At 42.8% G+C, this 20574-nt stretch overlaps 1 protein-coding gene across 1 annotated transcript in view; it reads right to left on the reverse strand.

Moving 5' to 3' along the window:
* The window catches only part of LOC311131316 (adhesion G protein-coupled receptor D2), a gene marked incomplete at its 5' end in the record, with an annotated part of 177426 nt that overhangs the window by 27260 nt on the left and 129592 nt on the right, over positions 1-20574 (reverse strand). The window contains one exon of the mRNA XM_084164219.1: positions 4205-4284. Within this exon, the coding sequence (XP_084020345.1) occupies positions 4205-4284 (80 nt within the window). The remainder of the gene's footprint in view (positions 1-4204; positions 4285-20574) is intronic.

Consider the following 20574-nt stretch of genomic DNA (forward strand, 5'->3'; position numbering starts at 1 on the left):
ACAAATGTAAGAAAGTTTGAAATGATTATGTTTTAGTCAAATATTATATCTGTTTGGGCTTCTAGTGGTCTATTTGCAGTCTACAAATTATTTGTAATTATGTTCCGGCCCCCTACCATCCGCTCAAGAAAGAAATCTGCCTGCGACTGAATCTAGTTGATGATCCCTGCCCCAGTCAGAACTTAAAGGGGACTTGAAACAACTAGCTTGCTTCAGTACTGAGAATCAAAAGTCAATGTCTGAGTCAAAGTAGATGGCCTGTTCTCTGGGGCCATCAGTCAAGATTCTCAGAGTACGAGTGCTGATTTATGATCAGCTATGACTTTTAGATCACAAAGAATAAGTTTACATGGACAGAGTGGACCTGATCCTAGAGCAGCACTACTACCCTGAGACGTTTGATACATACGACCCCTGTACTGCCCTGTACATCCACCAGTTGGGTCTTAGCTATTCAGCCCTAAGAAATTCACCTTACATTAGGCCTCTCACTGACCTCCAGCACAGAGGCTTGCTGTGCTGACTGAGGACCTCTGGTAGGATCAGACACCAGCAGAGAGAAGGGAGGGAAAGGGGGAGACAGCAGACAGAGGAAGACGGGGGAGACAGCAGACAGAGGAAGACATGGGAGACAGGAAGAGGGAGAAAGGGGGAGGACATGGGAAACCTACTGGTAGGGTCAGAGACCAGGGGAAAAAGAAGGGGGAGACAGAGAGATGGAGAGGCAGACATGGGGAGGACCTGAAATATGGTAAAAGTTGTAGGGATTGAGTAGGGGAGGACAGGAGAGAGCGAAATGAGAGAGAGAAGGGGTGGACATGAAAAGAAGGGGGAGTCATGCATGTGGGGGAGACCTGAAAGATGGGGGAGGTTGTGGGGAATGAGTAGTGGAGGACAGGAGGGAGGGAAAGGGGCCGAGGGGGAGACCAAAACATTACTGGGCTGCCCTGACATTTAGAATACGGTAGCGCTCCTCAGCAATCACCTGGCCGGGAGCTCAAGCTGTTTTTGTCTTGGGTTCAAAGGTCAACTGCCACAGCCTGACCTCCAGTATTTAGCCAGTTAGGAAACCCAAATGGCCCAGAGGAGGGAGTGACAGATCTAACAATGGTGTTTAAAGTGCATTTGGAAAGTATTCAGACACCTTGTCTTTTTCCAGATTTTGTTACAGCCTTATTCTAAAATGGATTAAATAATTGTTTTCTCTCATCAATCTACACACAATACCCCATAATAACAAAGCAAAAACAGTTTTTTATAAATTTTTGCAAAGTTATTAAAGATAAAGAGCTGAAATATATCTAAATAAGTATTCAGACCCTTTACTCAGCACTTTGTTGAACGACCTTTGGCAGCGATTACAGCCTCGAGTCTTCTTGGGTATGACACTACAAGCTTGGCACACCTGTATTTGGGGAGTTTCTCCCATTCTTCTCTGCAGATCCTCTCAAGCTCTGTCAGGTTGGATGGGAAGAGTCGCTGCACAGCTATTTTCAGGTCTCTCCAGTGATGTTCGATCGGGTTCAAGTCCGGGCTCTGGCTGGGACACTCAAGGACATTCAGAGACTTGTCCCGAAACCACTCCTGCGTTGCCTTGGCTGTATGCTTAGGGTCGTTGTCCTGTTGGAAGGTGAACCTTTGCCCCAGTCTGAGGTCCTAAGTGCTCTGGAGCAGGTTTTCATCAAGGATCTCTCTGTACTTTGCTCCGTTCATCTTTCCCTCGATCCTGATTAGTCTCCCAGTCCCTGCCGCTGAAATACATCCCCACAGCATGATGCTGCCACCACCATGCTTCACCGTAGGTATGGTGCCAGGTGTCCGCCAGGTTTCCTCCAGACATGACGCCTTTTGGCAAACTCCAAGCGGGCTGTCATGTGCCTTTTACTGAGGAGTGGCTTCCATCTGGCCACTCTACCATAAATACCTGATTGGTGGAGTGCTGCAGAGATGGTTGTCCTTCTGGAAGGTTCTCCCATCTCCACAGAGGAACTCTGGAGCTCTGTCAGAGTGACCATCGGGTTCTTGGTCACCTCGCTGAGCAAGGCCCTTCTCCCCCGATTGCTCAGTTTGGCCGGGCGGTAAGCTCTAGGAAGAGTCATGGTGGTTCCAAACTTCATCCATTTAAGAATGATGAAGGCCACTGTGTTCTTGGGGACCTTCAATGCTGTGAAAAGGATTTGGTACCCTTCCGGAGATCTGTGCCTCGACAAATCCTGTCTCGGAGCTCTATAGACAATTCCTTCGACCTCATGGCTTGTTTTTTTCTCTCTGACATGCACTGTGAACTGTGGGACATTACATAGACAGGTGTGTGCTTTTCCAAATCATGTCCAATCAATTGAATTTACCACAGGTGGACTCCAATCAAGTTGTAGAAACATCTCAAGGATGATCAATGGAAACAGGATGCACCTGAGCTCAATTCCGAGTCTCATAGCAAAGGGTCTGAATACTTACAGTACCAGTCAAATGTTTGGACACACTTACTCATTCAAGGGTTTTTCTTTATTTTTACTATTTTCTACATTGTAGAATAATAGTGAAAACATCAAAACTATGAAATAACACATGGAATCATGTAGTAACCAAAAAAGTTTTAAACAAATCAAAATATATTTCATATTTGAGATTCTTCAAAGTAGCCACCCTTTGCCTTGATGACAGCTTTGCACACTCTTGGCATTCTCTCAACCAGCTTCACCTGGAATGCTTTTCCAACAGTCTCGAAGGAGTTCACACATATGCTGAACACTTGTTGGCTGCTTTTCCTTCACTCTGCGGTCCAACTCATCCCAAACCATCTCAATTGGGTTGAGGTCGGGTGATTGTGGAGGCTAGGTCATCTGATGCAGCACTCCATCACTTTCCTTCTTGGTCAAATAGCCCTTACACAGCCTGGAGGTGTGTTGGGTCATTGTCCTGTTGAAAAACAGATGATAGTCCAACTAAGCACAAACCAGATGGGATGGCGTATCGCTGCAGAATGCTGTGGTAGCCATGCTGGTTAAGTGTGCGTTGAATTCTAAATAAATCACTGACAGTGTCACCAGCAAAGCACCCCCACCATCACACCTCCTCCTCCATGCTTCACAGTGGGAACCACACATGCGGAGATCATCCATTCACCTACTCTGCATCTCACAAAGACACGGCGGTTGGAACCAAAAATCTCAGATTTTGACATCAGACCAAAGGACACATTTCCACCGGTCTAATGTCCATTGCTCGTGTTTCTTGGCCAAGCAAGTCTCTTCTTATTGGTGTCCTTTAGTAGTGGTTTCAACAGTTGATGTTGAGATGTGTCTGTTACTTGAACTCTGTGAAGCATTTATTTGGGCTGCAATTTCTGAGGCTGGTAACTCTAATGAACTTATCCTCTGCAGCAGAGGTAACTCTGGGTCTTCCTTTCCTGTGGCGGTCCTCATGAGAGCTAGTTTAATCATAGCGCGTGATGGTTTTTGCGACTGCACTTGAAGAAACGTTCAAAGTTCTTGAAATGTTCCGTATTGACTGACCTTCATATCTTAAAGTAATGATGGACTGTAATTTCTCTTTGCTTATTTGAGCTGTTCTTGCCATAATATGGACTTGGTCTTTCACGAAATAGGGCTATCTTCTGTATAACACCCCTACCTTGTCATAACACAACTGATTGGCTCAAACGCATTAAGAAGGAAAGAAATTCCACAAATTAACTTTTAACAAGGCACACCTGTTAATTGAAATGCATTCCAGGTGACTACCTCATGAAGCTGGTTGAGAGAATGCCAAGAGTGTGCAAAGCTGTCATCAAGGCAAAGGGTGGCTACTTAAATATAAAATATATTTGTTTAACACTTTTTTGTACATGATTCCATGTGTGTTATTTCATAGTTTTGACATCTTCACTATTATTCTACAATGTAGAAAATAGTAAAAAATTAAGAAAAATCCTTGAATGAGTAGGTGTGTCCAGACTTTTGACTGGTACTGTATGTAAATAAGGTATTTCTATTTTGTATTTTTTAATACATTTGCAAACATTTCTATAAACCTGTTTTTGCTTTCCCATTATGGGGTATTGTGTGTAGATCGATCAGGGAAAACATTTATAATAATCCATTTTAGAATAAGGCTGTAACTTAAGAAAATGTGGAAAAAGTGAAGGGGTCTGAACACTTTCCGAATGCACTGTATGTGTATGTGTGTATATGTGTGTTATTACCTTTCTGGGGAGCAGGGCACCCGTAGCATGACTGGGCGAATCCTGCAGGCTCTCTGGGACACAAGGAATTGACACCTGACCTGAAGGAAACAGACACACACACACACACACTGTCAGTTTGTCTGGTTCACCAGTCTTGTTTCGTCTACCTCTCACATCAGTCAGCCAAGGAGGGTTGAAAACATATTATGTAATACATGGAGTATTAAAATTAGTAGCCCCCAAAATGTAAAATTATATAAAAATGTGGACGCTCCCAATAACTGTTCTTTCAGTCTACGCCAGGGGTAGGCTACCCTGTTCCTGGAGATAACTGTGAGTGTCATTTTTACATGTCGTTTGTATATAACAATATTGTAATACAACAAAAATTTTGACAGCTAAAACACAAATGCATTTTGATTGAAAACAGTTACTGTGTTCACTTTTCATTGATTTAGACGTCAAGAAATAGTTTAAATCGAATCAAATCAAATGTTACGTCACATGCGGCGAATACAACAAGTGTAGACTTTACCGTGAAATGCTTACTTACGAGTACCGGTACCGAGTCAGTGTACTGGGGTACGAGGTAGTTGGGGTGAGTGATTGAGGTAGATTCTGTTTTTTCAGGTATCAGTTTTCCCCTTTTTTTCCAGGTTTTTGCTCTCAAAATCACAATTTTTTAATAGAAAAACAACCACATTGGATTTTGTATGTCCACAACAATACTTAAACCACATCAGGAGATCACTTTTGAGCTCTGGGAAAAATCTAAGAAATGTCGATTCTTGGGTGTAATTTTACTGCACCCCAGCCAGATACCATTGTTTCATTAGCAATGTTTCTGTAGCGGTCACGTGATTGCAGAGTGGACACTGGATTGATGCAAATAATCATAATATCATTCTGCCAGGTACGCATAGGCTACTTGTAGTTAACATTTAATTGAGAAGGTTTTTGGAAAAGCCTTTCCATCTACCAGAAGACGGTTGTAATTACACTAGCATCATCGCTAACGGCTACACAGTGATAGACAAACACGCACTCACAACAGACAGGGGCATTCCTGTGCAATTGCCTCTTCAGGAAGTTGAAGGAAAATACGAATCACTGATGTATAATGTTCAGGTCTTATGATAATCTTGGGCAATTTAATGCATTTTCTAATAAGTTCAACGCATTTAGTAGATTTCCTACTAAGTTCAATACATTTTTGAATATTGTTGAATTCTGTTTTAATGTCTGGATACCGTGATTCTGTACGCGTTCTCCGCAACGCAGATTTTATAGGGCCCTAGATTATGGAGGAACATGTGGGTGGGACATTTCATTCTAAGAGTGAATTAAATTACAAACAGGAAAGTATATTTATGAGGAAATGGTCACTGTTGACCACAATTTTCACAACAGATAAGGATATTGTCTGAATGGCCTGGGGTGGTCTAGTGGTCTAAGCCGCTGCCTCTGAACACACATACTGTATACCACTGACAGCATGGGTTTGATTCCGGCCCACTGCTATTTCAGCACACACTCTCCTATCTATACTATCTGATAAACATGAAAAAATGCAAAAGGAGTTGGACTGCCGTTGACTTCTACAGAAGCGACACAAAGTAACAACTTTTCTTCAATTCAGTTTCCACATTATTATCCATTCCTGGATATTTTGGTTCTTGTGCTTCCATAAAAAGTATGTTTGAAGCAACACACGCACGCACGCACGCCCGTACACAATTGTGGAATGTCATACAGTATACTCGTATAACACTCCTATACTTTTCACTGTAATGCCATGGGAACCGTAGCATGCTAAATCAACAGGCATAGTTCCACCACCGAGGGAGGCCTCTGCGGTCCCACATCTCCGTTCACACCGCTTTACAAACATACTAAACATGGAACCACTTGGACTGTTTGGGGAAGAAAATATGTGTGGGGTATTACAAGTTGAGGCTTTTGTAAGAAGGAGATTCATTCCTATTTACATTTGTTTAGCAAAAATTGCCAATAGGGAACATATTTTACAGGGTATGTGGTATAGATAATCCTAGGTGAACAGCACATCTTCTGAAAATTGTGGAAAATAATTGTCAACCACAATAACCTCTGAATTACAGAATGCAGGGAATCGAAATGCATTAACAGACATATCCAAGCAAAAATTAAATAAGATACAATATAAATGATACACAACTCAGGACCAGTAGTTTTAGACTATGCTTTTGTCAGTGTTTTTATCATATACTCCAAAGTTTTTCAACTTTTCATAGATAGCTTATTCCAGTGTGTTTTGTGTAAACTCAGATGTCAAAAGGTTGTCTGCATCTAAAACAAAATTATCTCCGACTCAAATGTCTGACTAATTAATTCTAAACCGACCAATCAGAATGGAACAGACCAAACACAAGGGATGACCCAATGGCGGTCATTGGAGCCAATCAGAGCATAGACAGGCAAAACAGTAATGCATCCACTGAGTGTACAAAACATGACATAGACTGACCAGGTGAATCCAGGTGAAAGCTATGATCCCTGACTCTGTTACAGAGGAGTGTAAATGTTTTTTTTAGGCTGGATCATGTTGTTGAATTGTATTGTATTGTTGTATGTTTTAATTCTGTAATGTAATGGTTGTTGCTGCTTTCTTGGCTAGGTCTCCCTTGAAAAAGAGACTCTGGATCTCAATGGGCTTTTCCTGGTTAAATAAATACATTATTGATGTCACCTGTAAAATCCACTTCAATCAGTGTAGATGAATGGGAGGAGACAGGTTAAAGCCTAAGTTATTTTTAAGCCTTTAGACATGGATTGTTTATGTGTGCCATTCAGAGGGTGAATGGGCAAGACAAAATATTTAAGTGCCCTTGAACGGGGTATGGTAGTAGGTGCCAGGCGCACCAGTTTGAGTGTGTCAAGAACTGCAACGCTGCTGAGTTTTTCATGCTCAACAGTTTCCCGTGTGTACCAACAATGGTCCACCACCCAAAGGACATCCAGCCAACTTGAAACAACTGTGGGAAGCATTGGATCAGCATCCCTGTGGAACACTTGACACCTTGTAGAGTCCATGCCCAGACGAATTAAGACTGTTCTGAGGGCAAAAGGGGGTGCAACTCAATATTAGGAAGGTGTTCCTAATATCAGGATACTGTAATATGCAATGCCTATTAAACTTTGTTATGGGGCAAAGTAATCATTAATTATTTCCTAAATTAAACATACACACACGGCTGTCAGCTCTGAATGACTAATGATGCTCTTGTAATAATGGAGAAAATTCAGATATTCAGAAGTCCATATGAGCCCAAAGTCCATCATCACATTTAATTGGATGCTGTCTTAAATAAACAATTGAATAGGAAATTATAACTGCAACTGAGACTGCGCATTAGCTCCATCTGATACAGTAAATGTAACACATTATTCTTGCAAAGTAATCACACTTCAACACACACCTATACCCACACACACATACGCACGAACATGCACGGCCTGTCAACTCCTCTCCTCTCTCACAGTTGTCATGGTCTCAATGTGGCCCTGTGTCAGTAATAATCTCCTATACTAGAAGGTGGGCTGGCTTCCGCCAGAACTCATTTCGCGTGTTGTGCTCAAATTGCTCCCCATCAGAAATATCTTAATCTGTCTCTGTCTCATCTACATGGACAGGAGAGAGTGGGGGGGGGGAGTGAGGGGAGAGAAGGGGGGCAGTCCACAGGAGAAAGGTCAGTGCATTTAAGGAGTTCATCATTCTAAGGTGTCAGACCTCTTTAGAGGAGGGGAGGATGGGATGAAGGAGGGGGGACAAGGAAGGGGGATACACTCTCTTACCCTTCACTTGGGGGGGGGGGGGGGGGGGGGGGGGGATCAGTCAGTACTTAAAGAGAGTTTAGCTGGTGTCCAACAACAACCATAGCAATCAGTGAGAATGTCTGAGTTTCACTATGTTGTGTCTTTTGTTTTATCTTAATTTTGGTACAGCTCCTACACACACACAAGCACACACACACTGCACTATTTGGCCTTAGAACTGCCGCCTGGGAGCTGCTAACATAACAGTGAGCTGGATGAAATGCTGGGAGCTAAGGAACAGCACATACACACACGCACGCACAGAATAAACACAAACACCCTCTCACACATACTGTACACACACATACACACACAGACACGTACGCACACACACAGGCAGCCGTCTGGCCGAGGTAAACAGCTTTTAATAGCATCAAAACCAGGTTTGGTTTGTTTTGGACCATCTGTCAGTTCCATTGTGTTTCTGTGTGTCTCTTTAGAGCCCGTGGTTGACAGCTGATATATGTACGATACAAAGTGCCTGGTCGTGCCCCGGAGACCTGCTCTGCACAGTTTCTCTCTGCCTTTTTTCTTCTTCTCCTCCTCCCTCCATCCTTCGTTTCTTTTCTATCTTTTTTGTTCATTTTTTTTTCTCTCGGTGCACAGAATATTCCGTCAGAACATAGCACGGTCGCCTGCATCCTAAGTGGCATGTAGCCAGTCTGCTCTGGCGATTTGCATCAAAGGGTGGAACTGGGGGCCATTTTCTGTTTGTAAGGTTAGCAAAACTGTGCCAGAGTATGTTGAAGACGGTGAGGAGCATCGGCTGACTGGAGAGACCTTTGGACGCAAGTGTGTGTGTGTATGTGTGAAGAGGAGGCGAACATAAAGGCATAAACATCCTGGGAGAGAGATGCTGGAAAAGGCTAACCGTTCGCTTACGGCTGATCTTAGCGCCTGTTAAACTGTGGGAGTCTTCAGAGGTCATCGACAATGTTTGGCATGATACCATCAACAAATACACCAATGACTCTTCTCGAGGGATGCAAGAGCAGTAATACTCAAAATTGCCTAATATTTAAACAACATTTGCATTTACATTTTAGCAGACGCTCTTATCCAGAGCGACTTACAGTTAGTGAGTGCATACATTTTCATACTGGCCCCCCGTGGGAATCGAACCCACAACCCTGGCGTTGCAAGCGCCATGCTCTACCAACTGAGCTACACGGGGCCCATAACAACCCCTGAACATCCATTATAGGCTAGTATCCATATATATAAATAGCTATTTTACAGACACAATTTTTCTATAAATACTTTTTTTAATCAACCATCTTTGTTATTTGCCAGTCAGAATTCAGAGCTTTTTAAGAAAAAAAGGCTGATTCACTGAGGAAAAAGCTGAAATGAAAGTGTAAAGTTAGAGGTGAAAACGCAGGTTTTCAGAGTCCTCTCTCCTGGCCTCCCCGCTCCTCTTCCAGTCATCGTGTGAGAGAAGCCAGGCGTGGCAGGATAATCACACCCTAATAAGAAGGAATATTAAAAACAGCAGTGCACACACACACACCGGATCCCTTTTCCTTTCTCTCTCTCTCTGTCTCTCTCTCTCTCTTTCCCACCATCCCAGAAAAATGTTTGCACATGGCCACACAAGATATCAATAATTTCATAATATATAAATTAACAGGTTGAAAGAAAGGGAGCCTTTGGGGGTTTGCGTTCGTACATTTGATGTTTGGTTTGGAGGCACCCTGTGAAGGTCTGTATGTAGAGTTGCGTGAGGCCAGCCCTGGGTCCTGGCTGGGTCCAAAGCTCTGGACCGTGCTGGCAGTGCGAGCAAAGACTCTGAAAAATGAAGGAATCCTTCTGTAGACTGGAGCTTACATTTCACCAGAAAAACTAACACTGCATGCTTGAGTATCATCAGACCTTTCGCACTTTGGGGGATATTCTGCTGATAGCTTTCGTGCTGCTTGCAGCTGTGTTGGGGCATTTAGCGCCATCACTCAGACATGGAAACCCAAAGTGAGAGATACTGGATACTGCAGGGCTGTCTAATGCTGATCCTAGAACAGTTTGTAGGTGTGTAAGATTGACGGTTGTCTGTTATTAAGGCACCTGCTGGTTGAGTTAGCTTTAGATATGCTTCTGGTTTGGCTCTATCTGTTGTCTGGCAGATGAAGGTGTTAGGGCTGTTTCTTCTCCTCTTCTCCTTCCTTCTCCTCTCCCCTCCTCTTCTCGCTCATCTTCCGTCCTTCTATTCTCTCCACGCCTCTCCCTTCCGCTCACCATTATTCTTCACCTTGTTTCTTTCCCTGTCTTCTTAGGTTCCCTTGCTCCTCTCCTCTCCTCTCTGTTCCTTTTCTCTTCTCCCCTTTCCTACCACCTCCCCCCTTCTCACACTCCTCTCCCCTTCTCATACTCTTCTCCTCTTCTCTGATATCTTCTCCTCTGAGCTGTGGAGGCCTGTGTGTGTGCAAGCGTGTGTACGCTGTACTGGGGTGTGGCAGGACAAGTCTGTGTGTGTGAACAAGGGGGCCCTGTGTCTCCTAATGATCTCCCACACCTGTGCATCTGCTGCCATTTTTTATTAACACTCCAAGGAGGTTCGTCAGGAGTAATCAAAAACATTGTCACTGATGGCGATGCAACGCCGGCGATGCAATGGCAGCAAAAAATCTATACACTTCATCATAAACAACCAATAACGGGTTGTTCAAACGTAAACATACCAATGAATTGCCTCATTCCCATAAACAATTGAAAAAAGAAAAAAAATAAAGAAAATAAACTTTTTAATGACTTGATACCTGAGGATCAATATGTACCCAGAGAGAAAAAGAGAGAGACCGAGAGACTTGCTTTGGCAATGTAAACATATGTTTTATGCCAATAAAGCCCTTTGAATTTAATTGAATTTAATTTAATTGAGAGACAGAGAGAGAGAGAGAGAGAGAGAGAGAGAGAGAGAGAGAGAGAGAGAGAGAGAGAGAGAGAGAGAGAGAGAGAGAGAGAGAAAAGAGAGGTGGACTTTATGAAACAGTTGCAACATGGGGCGTGGAGGAGTGCTCCCAGACAGTTATTTCCCAGTCCCAGTCATATCCTTACGTGCAGGCCCATTATGTTCTTCAATACAGCAGCAGCAACTTGGGTTTGGCTGATCTTCCTTTTTCATTTCTCCAGGAGCAGGGGGAGCAGCAATAGGAGAGCAGGCAATAGGTTTAGCAGCCGAGGCGAGGTGACTCTGATTTACGACGGGAGGGTGACCTCTGGGGCAGTAACACAGTGATGGGTGAGTGGCTCTCAACGGTAAGCTACTGGCACTTGACAAAGTGCCTGAAGCAGAATGAATTTACTTCTCTTTTCCTCAATCATCAACAGCCACTGCCCTGACCCCCATCCTGACTGCTATAACAAGATCTCCCATCTCGGGAGGCTGAAAAATTTACTGTCACATCTACTTTTCAATGAGCTCAAGTGAGCACTTCTTTCACCTTCAGTGGAGCAGGTGCCTGGTAACCTGGTCGGCTGGCAGGCACGCACAAACACAATCCCCCTCCCCCCAACCTTTTTTTTTTTCATTCACTGTATTTGCCAGACATATCGGTGTTTGCCTTCATCAACTTGATGACAGTGCCTGGAGGTGAGTTAAATTTAACAACCCAGATTTTTTTATATGCCGCCGATTAATCTCCAATGCACATTGAAATGTAACCTTCCCCTCGTCCACCCAGTGACCATACTGGGCTTGGAAATCGCAAGCTACTCTATGGTGGAATGTATTAGGCCTACATCTCAACCAGCACAAATATTCATTCATTTAATGTGATTTGACGGATGTTTTCTGTTGTGTAGTGTTTCTTTATTCTCACTATTGGTATAATATCTTGACAAATGATTACTCGGTTATTATTCGACCAGTCAATCTTTTCCCCCCCACACAGTTTAGGACAATATTATCACAGCGTGACAATAAAAGTCCCAAACACATGACATCGAACACATAAAAAATTCGTAATTTCTCAAAATGGTGGTTTAAAATGTCAATGATCTCCGGTGAGTACATTGGGTCGTCGTCAGTCGCCACGTTGTCATGCGAGACACAGTGTGTTATAATTGAAAATAAAGAAACCATTAAAAGGCATTCAATAAGCTACTGTGAAATTGATCTGTCTATAAAAGCTGTTCCCCGGGGAAAAGTGGCCATGCATGGAGAAGGAGGCTCTCGCCTCGGGCAGGATGGAGAGAGGGAGAGACAGGGGGACGAGGACAGGGATGGGGGGGTGAGGAAGAGAAGGAAAGAGTAGAGGAAAGACAGAGAGGGGAAGAGAGAGAGAGCGAGGGAGGGAGATAGAGGAAGAAGGAGAGACGGTGTGAGTGAGACAGCTCAGACCTGATTCAGCAGTAACCATACAGGCTCTGAGAGACACAACACCACGTAACACAATGATTCATAACAGTACACTATCATTAGTACCAGCTCATCACAGTACTCTAAAATATACAATACACTACAACACACCAAGCAGTATCACAATCAGAAAACCACTAAGCCTGGACCAGGAAATGAAGCTTCAGAAGGAAACTCAGTTCGGTTCAAATATCCTGGTCTTGCTCTACAGAATCTAAGAGACCGTGGTATATATCAAAAAGTAGCAAAACATACTTTGAAACATACAAGAACTGCAATGCTGCTGGGTTTTTCATGCTCAACAGTTTCCCATGTGCATCAAGAAAGGGCATCCAACCAACTTGACACAACTGTGGGAAGCATTGGAATCAACACTGGCCAGCATCCCTGTGGAAAGCTTTCGACATCTTGTAGAGTCCATGCCCCGACGAAATGAGGCTGTTCTGAGGGCAAAAGGGGAGGTGCAACTCAATATTAGGAAGGTGTTCTTAATGTTTTGTACACTCAGTGTATATTAAAAAGTATGTTGGGGTTTTTTTTTTGGGGGGGGGGGGATTTGCAAGAACCCACAGGATTTATTGTTCGATAGTTTTATCTGGATTTTTTTTATATACATAAAAAAGGGACAAAAAAAGAGAATAACGAAAATTCCCAACCGCTGCTTCTTTAACTTTCAATTCTCCTAAGCATCCGTGCTTCACAGCCCCTGGCTATTGCCTTTCTCAATCTGTCCCTGGAGAAGCAGGAGTTATGGTCCCTGTCGATTGAGGAGAAAGGGATGTTATTCCCCTGTCACCCTCAGTCGCTCCGCCATCCTCCCTGGCCTGATCTACGGTCCTGCTGCCCGGGGAAGAAGTGTCTTGATGCGCCATTGGTTTAGAGTGCTGTCACCTTGCCTCTATGCTATACCTGTGCCCCCCTCCACTCCCTCTTCACCCCTCCATCCCCTTCATCTCCCAGGGGCCTGTACAAGCAGCGGTGCGGCCGGGACGTGAGAGGTCACCCCCAGCGGAGTGGTAAGGGAGGGGGGACAACACGGTCCCTGAGCGACGCCCTTGATTGGGACCAAAAACAAGGTTGAAGATGAGGGGACCTGGAGATTTTTGCCAGGGTTTTTGCCTCTGTTGATCCTACAGCTATTGTATGCAGTAATAATGTGCCTATGAACCAGAGTTATACTGTTAGCACTGAGGCGGTGTGCCCTCGTAGGAAGTCCACTGTGGTCAGCTCATCCTGCACTATCAGCTCAAACATAAATAACATGAGTATGTCTACTTCTGATAAGCTTACCAGCAAAGCAATGAAAACAATCAAGCATCCCAGAAAAGTGCTAAAAATAGCCCACATTAACATATGTAGCCTAAGAAACAAGGTTCATGAAATCAATAACTTGCTAGTAACAGATGACATTCATATTCTGACTATCTCTGAAACTCACTTAGATAATACCTTTGATGATACAGTGGCAGCAACACATGGTTATAACATCTACAGAAAATACAGAAATGCCAATGGGGGCGGTGTTGTGGTCTATATTCAGAACCACATTTCTGTAAAGCTTATAGAGGATCTCATGTTTAAATACTGTGGAAGTAATATGGCTACAGGTTCATCTGCCTCACCTAAAGCCCATTCTTGTGGGAAGCTGATATAGACCACCAAGTGCTAAAAGTCAGTATCTGGATAACGTGTGAAATGCTTGATATTGTACATGATATCAACAGAGAGGTATATTTTCTGGGTGATTTCAATATTGACTGGCTTTCATCAAGCCGCCCACTCAAGAAAAAGCTTCAAACTGTAACCAGTGCCTGCAACCTGGTTCAGGTTATCAGTCAACCTACCAGGGTAGTTACAAACAGCACAGTAATGAAATCATCAACATGTATTGATCACATCTTTACTAATGCTGTAGAAATTTGCTTTAAAGCAGTTTCCAAATCCATCGGGTGTAGTGATCACAATATAGTAGCCATATCTAGGAAAACCAAAGTTCCAAAGGCTGGGCCTAATATAGTGTATAAGAGGTCATACAAGGCATTTTGCAGTAATTCCTCTGTTGATGATTTAAATAATATTTGCTGGTCTGTGGTGTGCAATGAGAAGCAACCAGCTGCTGCACTTGACAGAACCGATTGGCAAACGTACTGCAAATTGAGAAATCATGTGACTAAACTGAATAAAAAGACAAAGAAACTATACTATGAAACAAAGATAAATTATATAAAGAATAATAGTAAAAAGCTTTGGAGCACCGTAAATTAAATATTGGGCAAAAAGGCAAACTCAGCTCCATCATTAATTGAATCAGATGGCTCATTAATCACAAAACCCACTGATATTGCCAACTACTTTAATGATTTTTTCATTGACATGGTTAGCAAACTTAGGCATGACATGCCAGCAACAAACGCCAACACTACACATCCAAGTATATCTGACCAAATTATGAAAGACAAGCATTGTAATTTTGAATTCCATAAAATTAGTGTGGAAGAGGTCAAAAACGTATTGTTGTCTATCAACAATGATAAGCCACCGGGTTCTGACAACTTGGATGGAAAATTACTGAGGATAATAGTGGACGATATTGCCACTCCTATTTGGCATATCTTCAATCTAAGCCTACTAGAAAGTGTGTGCCCTCAGGCCTGGAGGGATGCAAAAGTAATTCCGCTACCCAAGAATAGTAAAGCCCCCTTTACTGGCTCAAATAGCCAACCAATCAGCCTGTTACCAACCCTTAGTAAACAAGTAGTTTTTTTGACCAGATACAATGCTATTTTACAGTAAACAAATTGACAACAGACTTTCAGCACGCTTATAGGGAAGGACATTCAACAAGCACAGCACTTACACAAATGACTGATGATTGGCTGATGATAAAAATATTCTGGGGGCTGTTTTGTTAGACTTCAGGACGGCTTTGACATTATCGATCATAGTCTGCTGCTGGAAAAACGTATGTGTTATGGCTTTACACCCCCTGCTATATTGTGGATAAAGAGTTACCTGTCTAACAGAACACAGAGGGTGTTCTTTAATGGAAGCCTCTCCAACATAATCCAGGTAAGATCAGGAATTCCTAAGGGCAGCTGTCTAGGCCCCTTACTTTGTTCAATCTTTACTTTGAGTAAAGTCAGGAAATTGCGCAAGTTGAGGTGACTAAATTGCTTGGAGTAACCCTGGATTGTAAACTGTCATGGTCAAAACATGTTGATACAACAGTAGCTAAGATGGGGAAAAGTCTGGTCATAATAAAGCGCTGCTCTGCCTTCTTAACAACACTATCAACAAGGCAGGTCCTACAGGCCCTAGTTTTATCGCACCTGGACTACTGTTCAGTCGTGTGGTCAGGTGCCACAAAGAGGGACTTAGGAAAATTGCAATTGGCTCAGAACAGGGAAGCACGGCTGGCCCTTAAATGTACACAGAGAGCTAACAAAGTGGAGGAGAGATTGACTTCATCACTACTTGTTTTTGTAAGAAGTGTTGACAAGCTGAATGCACCGAGCTGTATGTTTAAACTACTAGCACACAGCTCGGACCTCCATGCATACCCCACAAGACATGCCACCAGAGGTCTCTTCACAATCACCAAGTCCAGAACAGACTATGGGAGGCGCACAGTACTACATAGAGCCATGACTACATGGAACTCTATTCCACATCAGGTAACTGATGCAAGCAGTAGAATCAGATTTTAAAAAAAGAAGATACAAAATACACCTTATGGAACAGCGGGGACTGTGAAGGGACACACACAGGTACAGACACGCGCATACGCACACTCACGCTAGCACACGCACTCTACACACACGTACATTGTAATATTGTTGTATGGTGGTATTGTAGATATGAGGTGGTGTAATAATGTTCTATGATGTACTGTTTTATCTTTTGTTTTATGTGTGATGTAAGTGCCTTAATGTGTTTGGACCCTAGGAAGAGTAGCTGCTGCCTTGGCAGGAACTAATGGGGATCCCTAATAAAATACAAAACACAAGTACAAAGGAGCGCTGCTCCATCAATTGGTGTCAGCGGTTGCACCCTGAGGCTTTCACTTCTTTAGGTTGAGGTTGGCTAGCTAGAGTGACGACATCTTGAGAAACAACTTGTCTGGTTGTAGTGGTGTATGTACAGTACACTCTTCTAAAGTACATTTTTTAGAGTGCATAATCTACAAGACAGGTACAATGTCCAGACATTGATTGTTAATGTATTGTGATTCAACAAAGTATTAAAGTTGTATGAGGTACTTTAGCAATAAGGCCTGAGGGGGCATGGAATATCGTGAATACAGTACAGTATATCAGGGACGGCTTGTTCAATAGGGCGATATGGGCGACGCACTGCCAAACGGGAAAAGGAAGGGATTTTTTTTCTAATCAATTATAAAAAAAAAAAATAAAAAAAAAAAAAAAATTTTTTTTTAATAAATTTATAAAAAATTATATCACGGCAACAGCAGTTATCAGTGTTCACGTCTGATCTGACAGCCACTAAATGTCAAATCAGGCTAAAGTCGTGCTTCAAATGGCCCCGCCCGTTTTTTGGGCGATTTCAGTCAGGTTGAAAATCGCCCAGAAGTCTCTCATAGCCTGTCATGTAAAATCTATTTTTTTCACATTTCAAAGCTTTCAATACATTCTCTATGGGTGTCTGTGGGCTTGCACTTACGCGCTTTCGTCATACATAACGTACGTAACCACGAATGAACGTAACTAAGAAAAGACCAGGTAGCAGCCTCAATCAATTCACTACTACTATCAAAATGGCTAGGCTTCAGTCCAACTCGATTGTGTCTTTGAAAGAAGTTCCTTTTTGTCGGCGAACAAATTAAGATAAATTGGCAACGAAACAATTAGGACCTCCCAGACCAAATGTAATAATTCAACAGGTTTCTACTAAAGGCGGAAAGTCCTACACCCGAGGATTTTCCAAAAATTGGTACGAACGAAAAAAGACATTGCCACTCAACTGGATGACGAGGGATACAGGCTAGCTGTCCGCCGCCACAACGATGAGGTTAGTGTTGATAATCACAAGTTTACTGGATGTGGATATGGTGTAATAAAGGCAGTTTATTCAGAGGTAAATATATCTGGAATCGCGTTCACGGACCCGTTCGTCAAACTCTTAGGGAGCTATAAATTAAGCCCCATTACTTACCATATCAGATAAGAGAAATTGCTGCAGCTACATATATTTTACATCCTGGCCCTACATAGTTCACTATTTGCATCACTTACCAAAATATTACATGTGGTCATATATGCTTGGAAAGTGGAGATGCCATAGAACGTCAAAAAAGTAAACATTGCTGGAGACACATTGTCGTTTTGGAGAAGACATCGCGTTTGCTAGCGAAGAGATTTGTTGTGGCAAATGAACTTGGCCTGGGAATTGCCAGGAACCTCACGATAAGATATATGCATCAGCATTGCGAGTCTCATGATTCTATACGTATTGCGATTCGATACTGTGATTTTATTGCGCACCATATGTCTGTTGCAGAGGGATCAGAAAGCCATGAGAACGAGTTTTGATCAGTCATGGAAATAAAAGTGCTGAAAACTAATTGGCTCCCAATGTGAAAAGATTGAGAACAAGCTATGAAGGAACAATAATGGTGTTTTGGTGCAGGTACAGCCAACTAGCGCTAAAATATTGCGATATTGTCAATACAGTATATCGTAAAGTATCACTATGTAACTCGATTTCTTTCACCCCAATCCCTCAAATTAACGGTAAATAACTGAATTGTTTGCCCCACATTTAGCTAAGATGATTAGCTAGCCAGCTAAAATGTTTTATTTAGTTAGCAGTCGCATCTACAATAGTTTACTGTCAATAACATGTCTCCAAAAATGACGTGGTGTCTCCAATTGTGTTGACATTTTACAATTGCAATGCGCATCCATGAGTATCCACTTTCTGTAGCTCAGCTGGTAGAGCATGGTGCTTGTAACGCCAAGGTAGTGGGTTCGATCCCCGGGACCACCCATACACAAAAATGTATGCACGCATGACTGTAAGTCGCTTTGGATAAAAGCGTCTGCTAAATGGCATATTATTATTATTATTATTATTATCTGAAGAGAGCCCCGAAACATTGTGTGCAGACATTTTATGCAATAAATGAAGTAGGTTCAATCTAGTAGTTCTGATCTTCTGATTGGTCCTGATGAGTTGGGCGAGGTCACCTCCAGGCTACTGTCACTGTTGCATTGGCTCTGAGTCGGGTTCTCTGTCTTCAAATGTTCAGCCTAAGAGAGGGGATTTTTGTGTGTGTGTGTGTGTGTGTTTAACAGTGATGATGTGTGTGTGTGTGTGTGTGTGTTTAACAGTGATGATGTGTGTGTGTGTGTGTTTGTGTGTGTGTGTGTCCTCAGAGCAAGAACTCGTGAGTTGGAAGAACTGAGAGGCCTATGGCGTGGGTGTTGTCCTTGGCCACCTGCTGACAAGGCTGACAAGATAGGACCCTTTTGTCCATTGTTATTGGATAGGAACAGAACTTATAACCAGCTCCTGACCTAAATAGATCTTAGCACAACATTTTACTCAACATATCATATTCCATATTCACTATAACAAATATATTTACTACGACATTAGCAAGAACCGCCACATCCTCAGCCGGCTAATCCAGTGTGTGAAGTTTTGCGGAGTGTTTGAGTTAGCTTTGCGAGGCAAAGATGAAACTGAGGGCTCCACCAACCCTGGTAAGCCAACACTTTTGAGATCAGTCAATAAATGCTTCTGGTATTGACTTATATGCTGCCCCTGTCTTCATGTTGTTGCTGGACATATCTTTTTTTTTAAATGTGTGTAGGTCACCTAAATCATCAGAAAAATTGCCCCTCCTGAGAATTTTTTCAGGAGCCGCCACTGCAGTATATACCACAGCCAAGGGGTGTTGTTTGGCACAATAGATTAGCGGAGGCAGTTGTACCTTTAACTTATGGGCTCACAGCAACCACATCAAATCCGTTTTGAGGAAGCCGAAGCCACACTGCACCTTGTGCCACTCAACATCAAAACGCCCTACAGGATCTACAGTAATTTGCAGTATCCATCCTTTTATCGATAAACAACCATGTTAAAGGGATAGTTCACCCAAATTACAAAGTGACACATTTGAAGACAGTGGCCAGGTACACAAAACAAAAGTATGGACTGCTAACAGGGTACAGAAACCAATATGTTATTGTGTAATTTGGGTGAACAATCCCTTTAAGGCCACTTAAGGCGAACCCTCCAGAGCCCACAGAAACCAATATGTTATTGTGTAATTTGGGTGAACTATCCTTTTAAGGCCACTTAAGGCGAACCCTCCAGAGCCCGGGCCAAATCCACAGTTAGTCTGGGTCTCACTGGGTGACGGAAGAAATGAATAAATAAATAAACAGATGAATAGCAAAGAGAAGGAATGGGAGTCTATGCTGGTTGGCCATCCATCATATGTATTATGCAGTGAGCCTCCTAAGAAGATACAAATTCAACTTTTCCCTCCAATTTGTTATAGCTGACAACTCACCGTTGTTGTTTCTTTGAATTATGAATAGATTTCTGTCCCGACTTTGCTCAAGCAAGCCGTATGCGTAACGAGTAGGAAAACAAATTTGGAACCAGGCACGCTTTGAAACAGTCGAGTGCATATGCATAAACATTCACACTTAAAGCGCCCAAAGAGCGACAAAACACGTTCAATATTTCAGCTTTCGCTTTGTTCATTGGCTGTGTGTGTCTGATAAATATGAAGTGCCAGAGCATGAGTGCAAGAACATGCGAGTGCCAGAGTTAAGTTTCCCTCAGAATGAATTACAGATATCACATAATACGGGCCCAAGCTAAAATAAGAAAAGAAAATGGAATTCCTAAATTGAAATCTTAAAATGTAATTTCTTCCCCCAAACTGGTTTTCGTGTAACCATAACACTCTAGGCCAGAGATCCTGCATGTGCCATTCAGAGATAGAGGGAGCGGAGGAGTGAGTGAGAAGAGACAGAGAGAGAGAGGAAAAGATGGAAGAGATAGAGAGAGAGACAAGAAAGAGACGAGCGAGGAAGAAAGAGAGAAAAAGTGAAACACAGAAGAAAGAGAGATGTAGAAAGACAGAGTGAGAAGAAGGAAGGAATGTAAATACACAGCAAACCAATAGCACATTTTGGCCCCA

Source organism: Coregonus lavaretus, assembly GCF_964263955.1.
Source record: "Coregonus lavaretus genome assembly, chromosome: 6".
NCBI classification, from domain to species: domain Eukaryota; kingdom Metazoa; phylum Chordata; class Actinopteri; order Salmoniformes; family Salmonidae; genus Coregonus; species Coregonus lavaretus.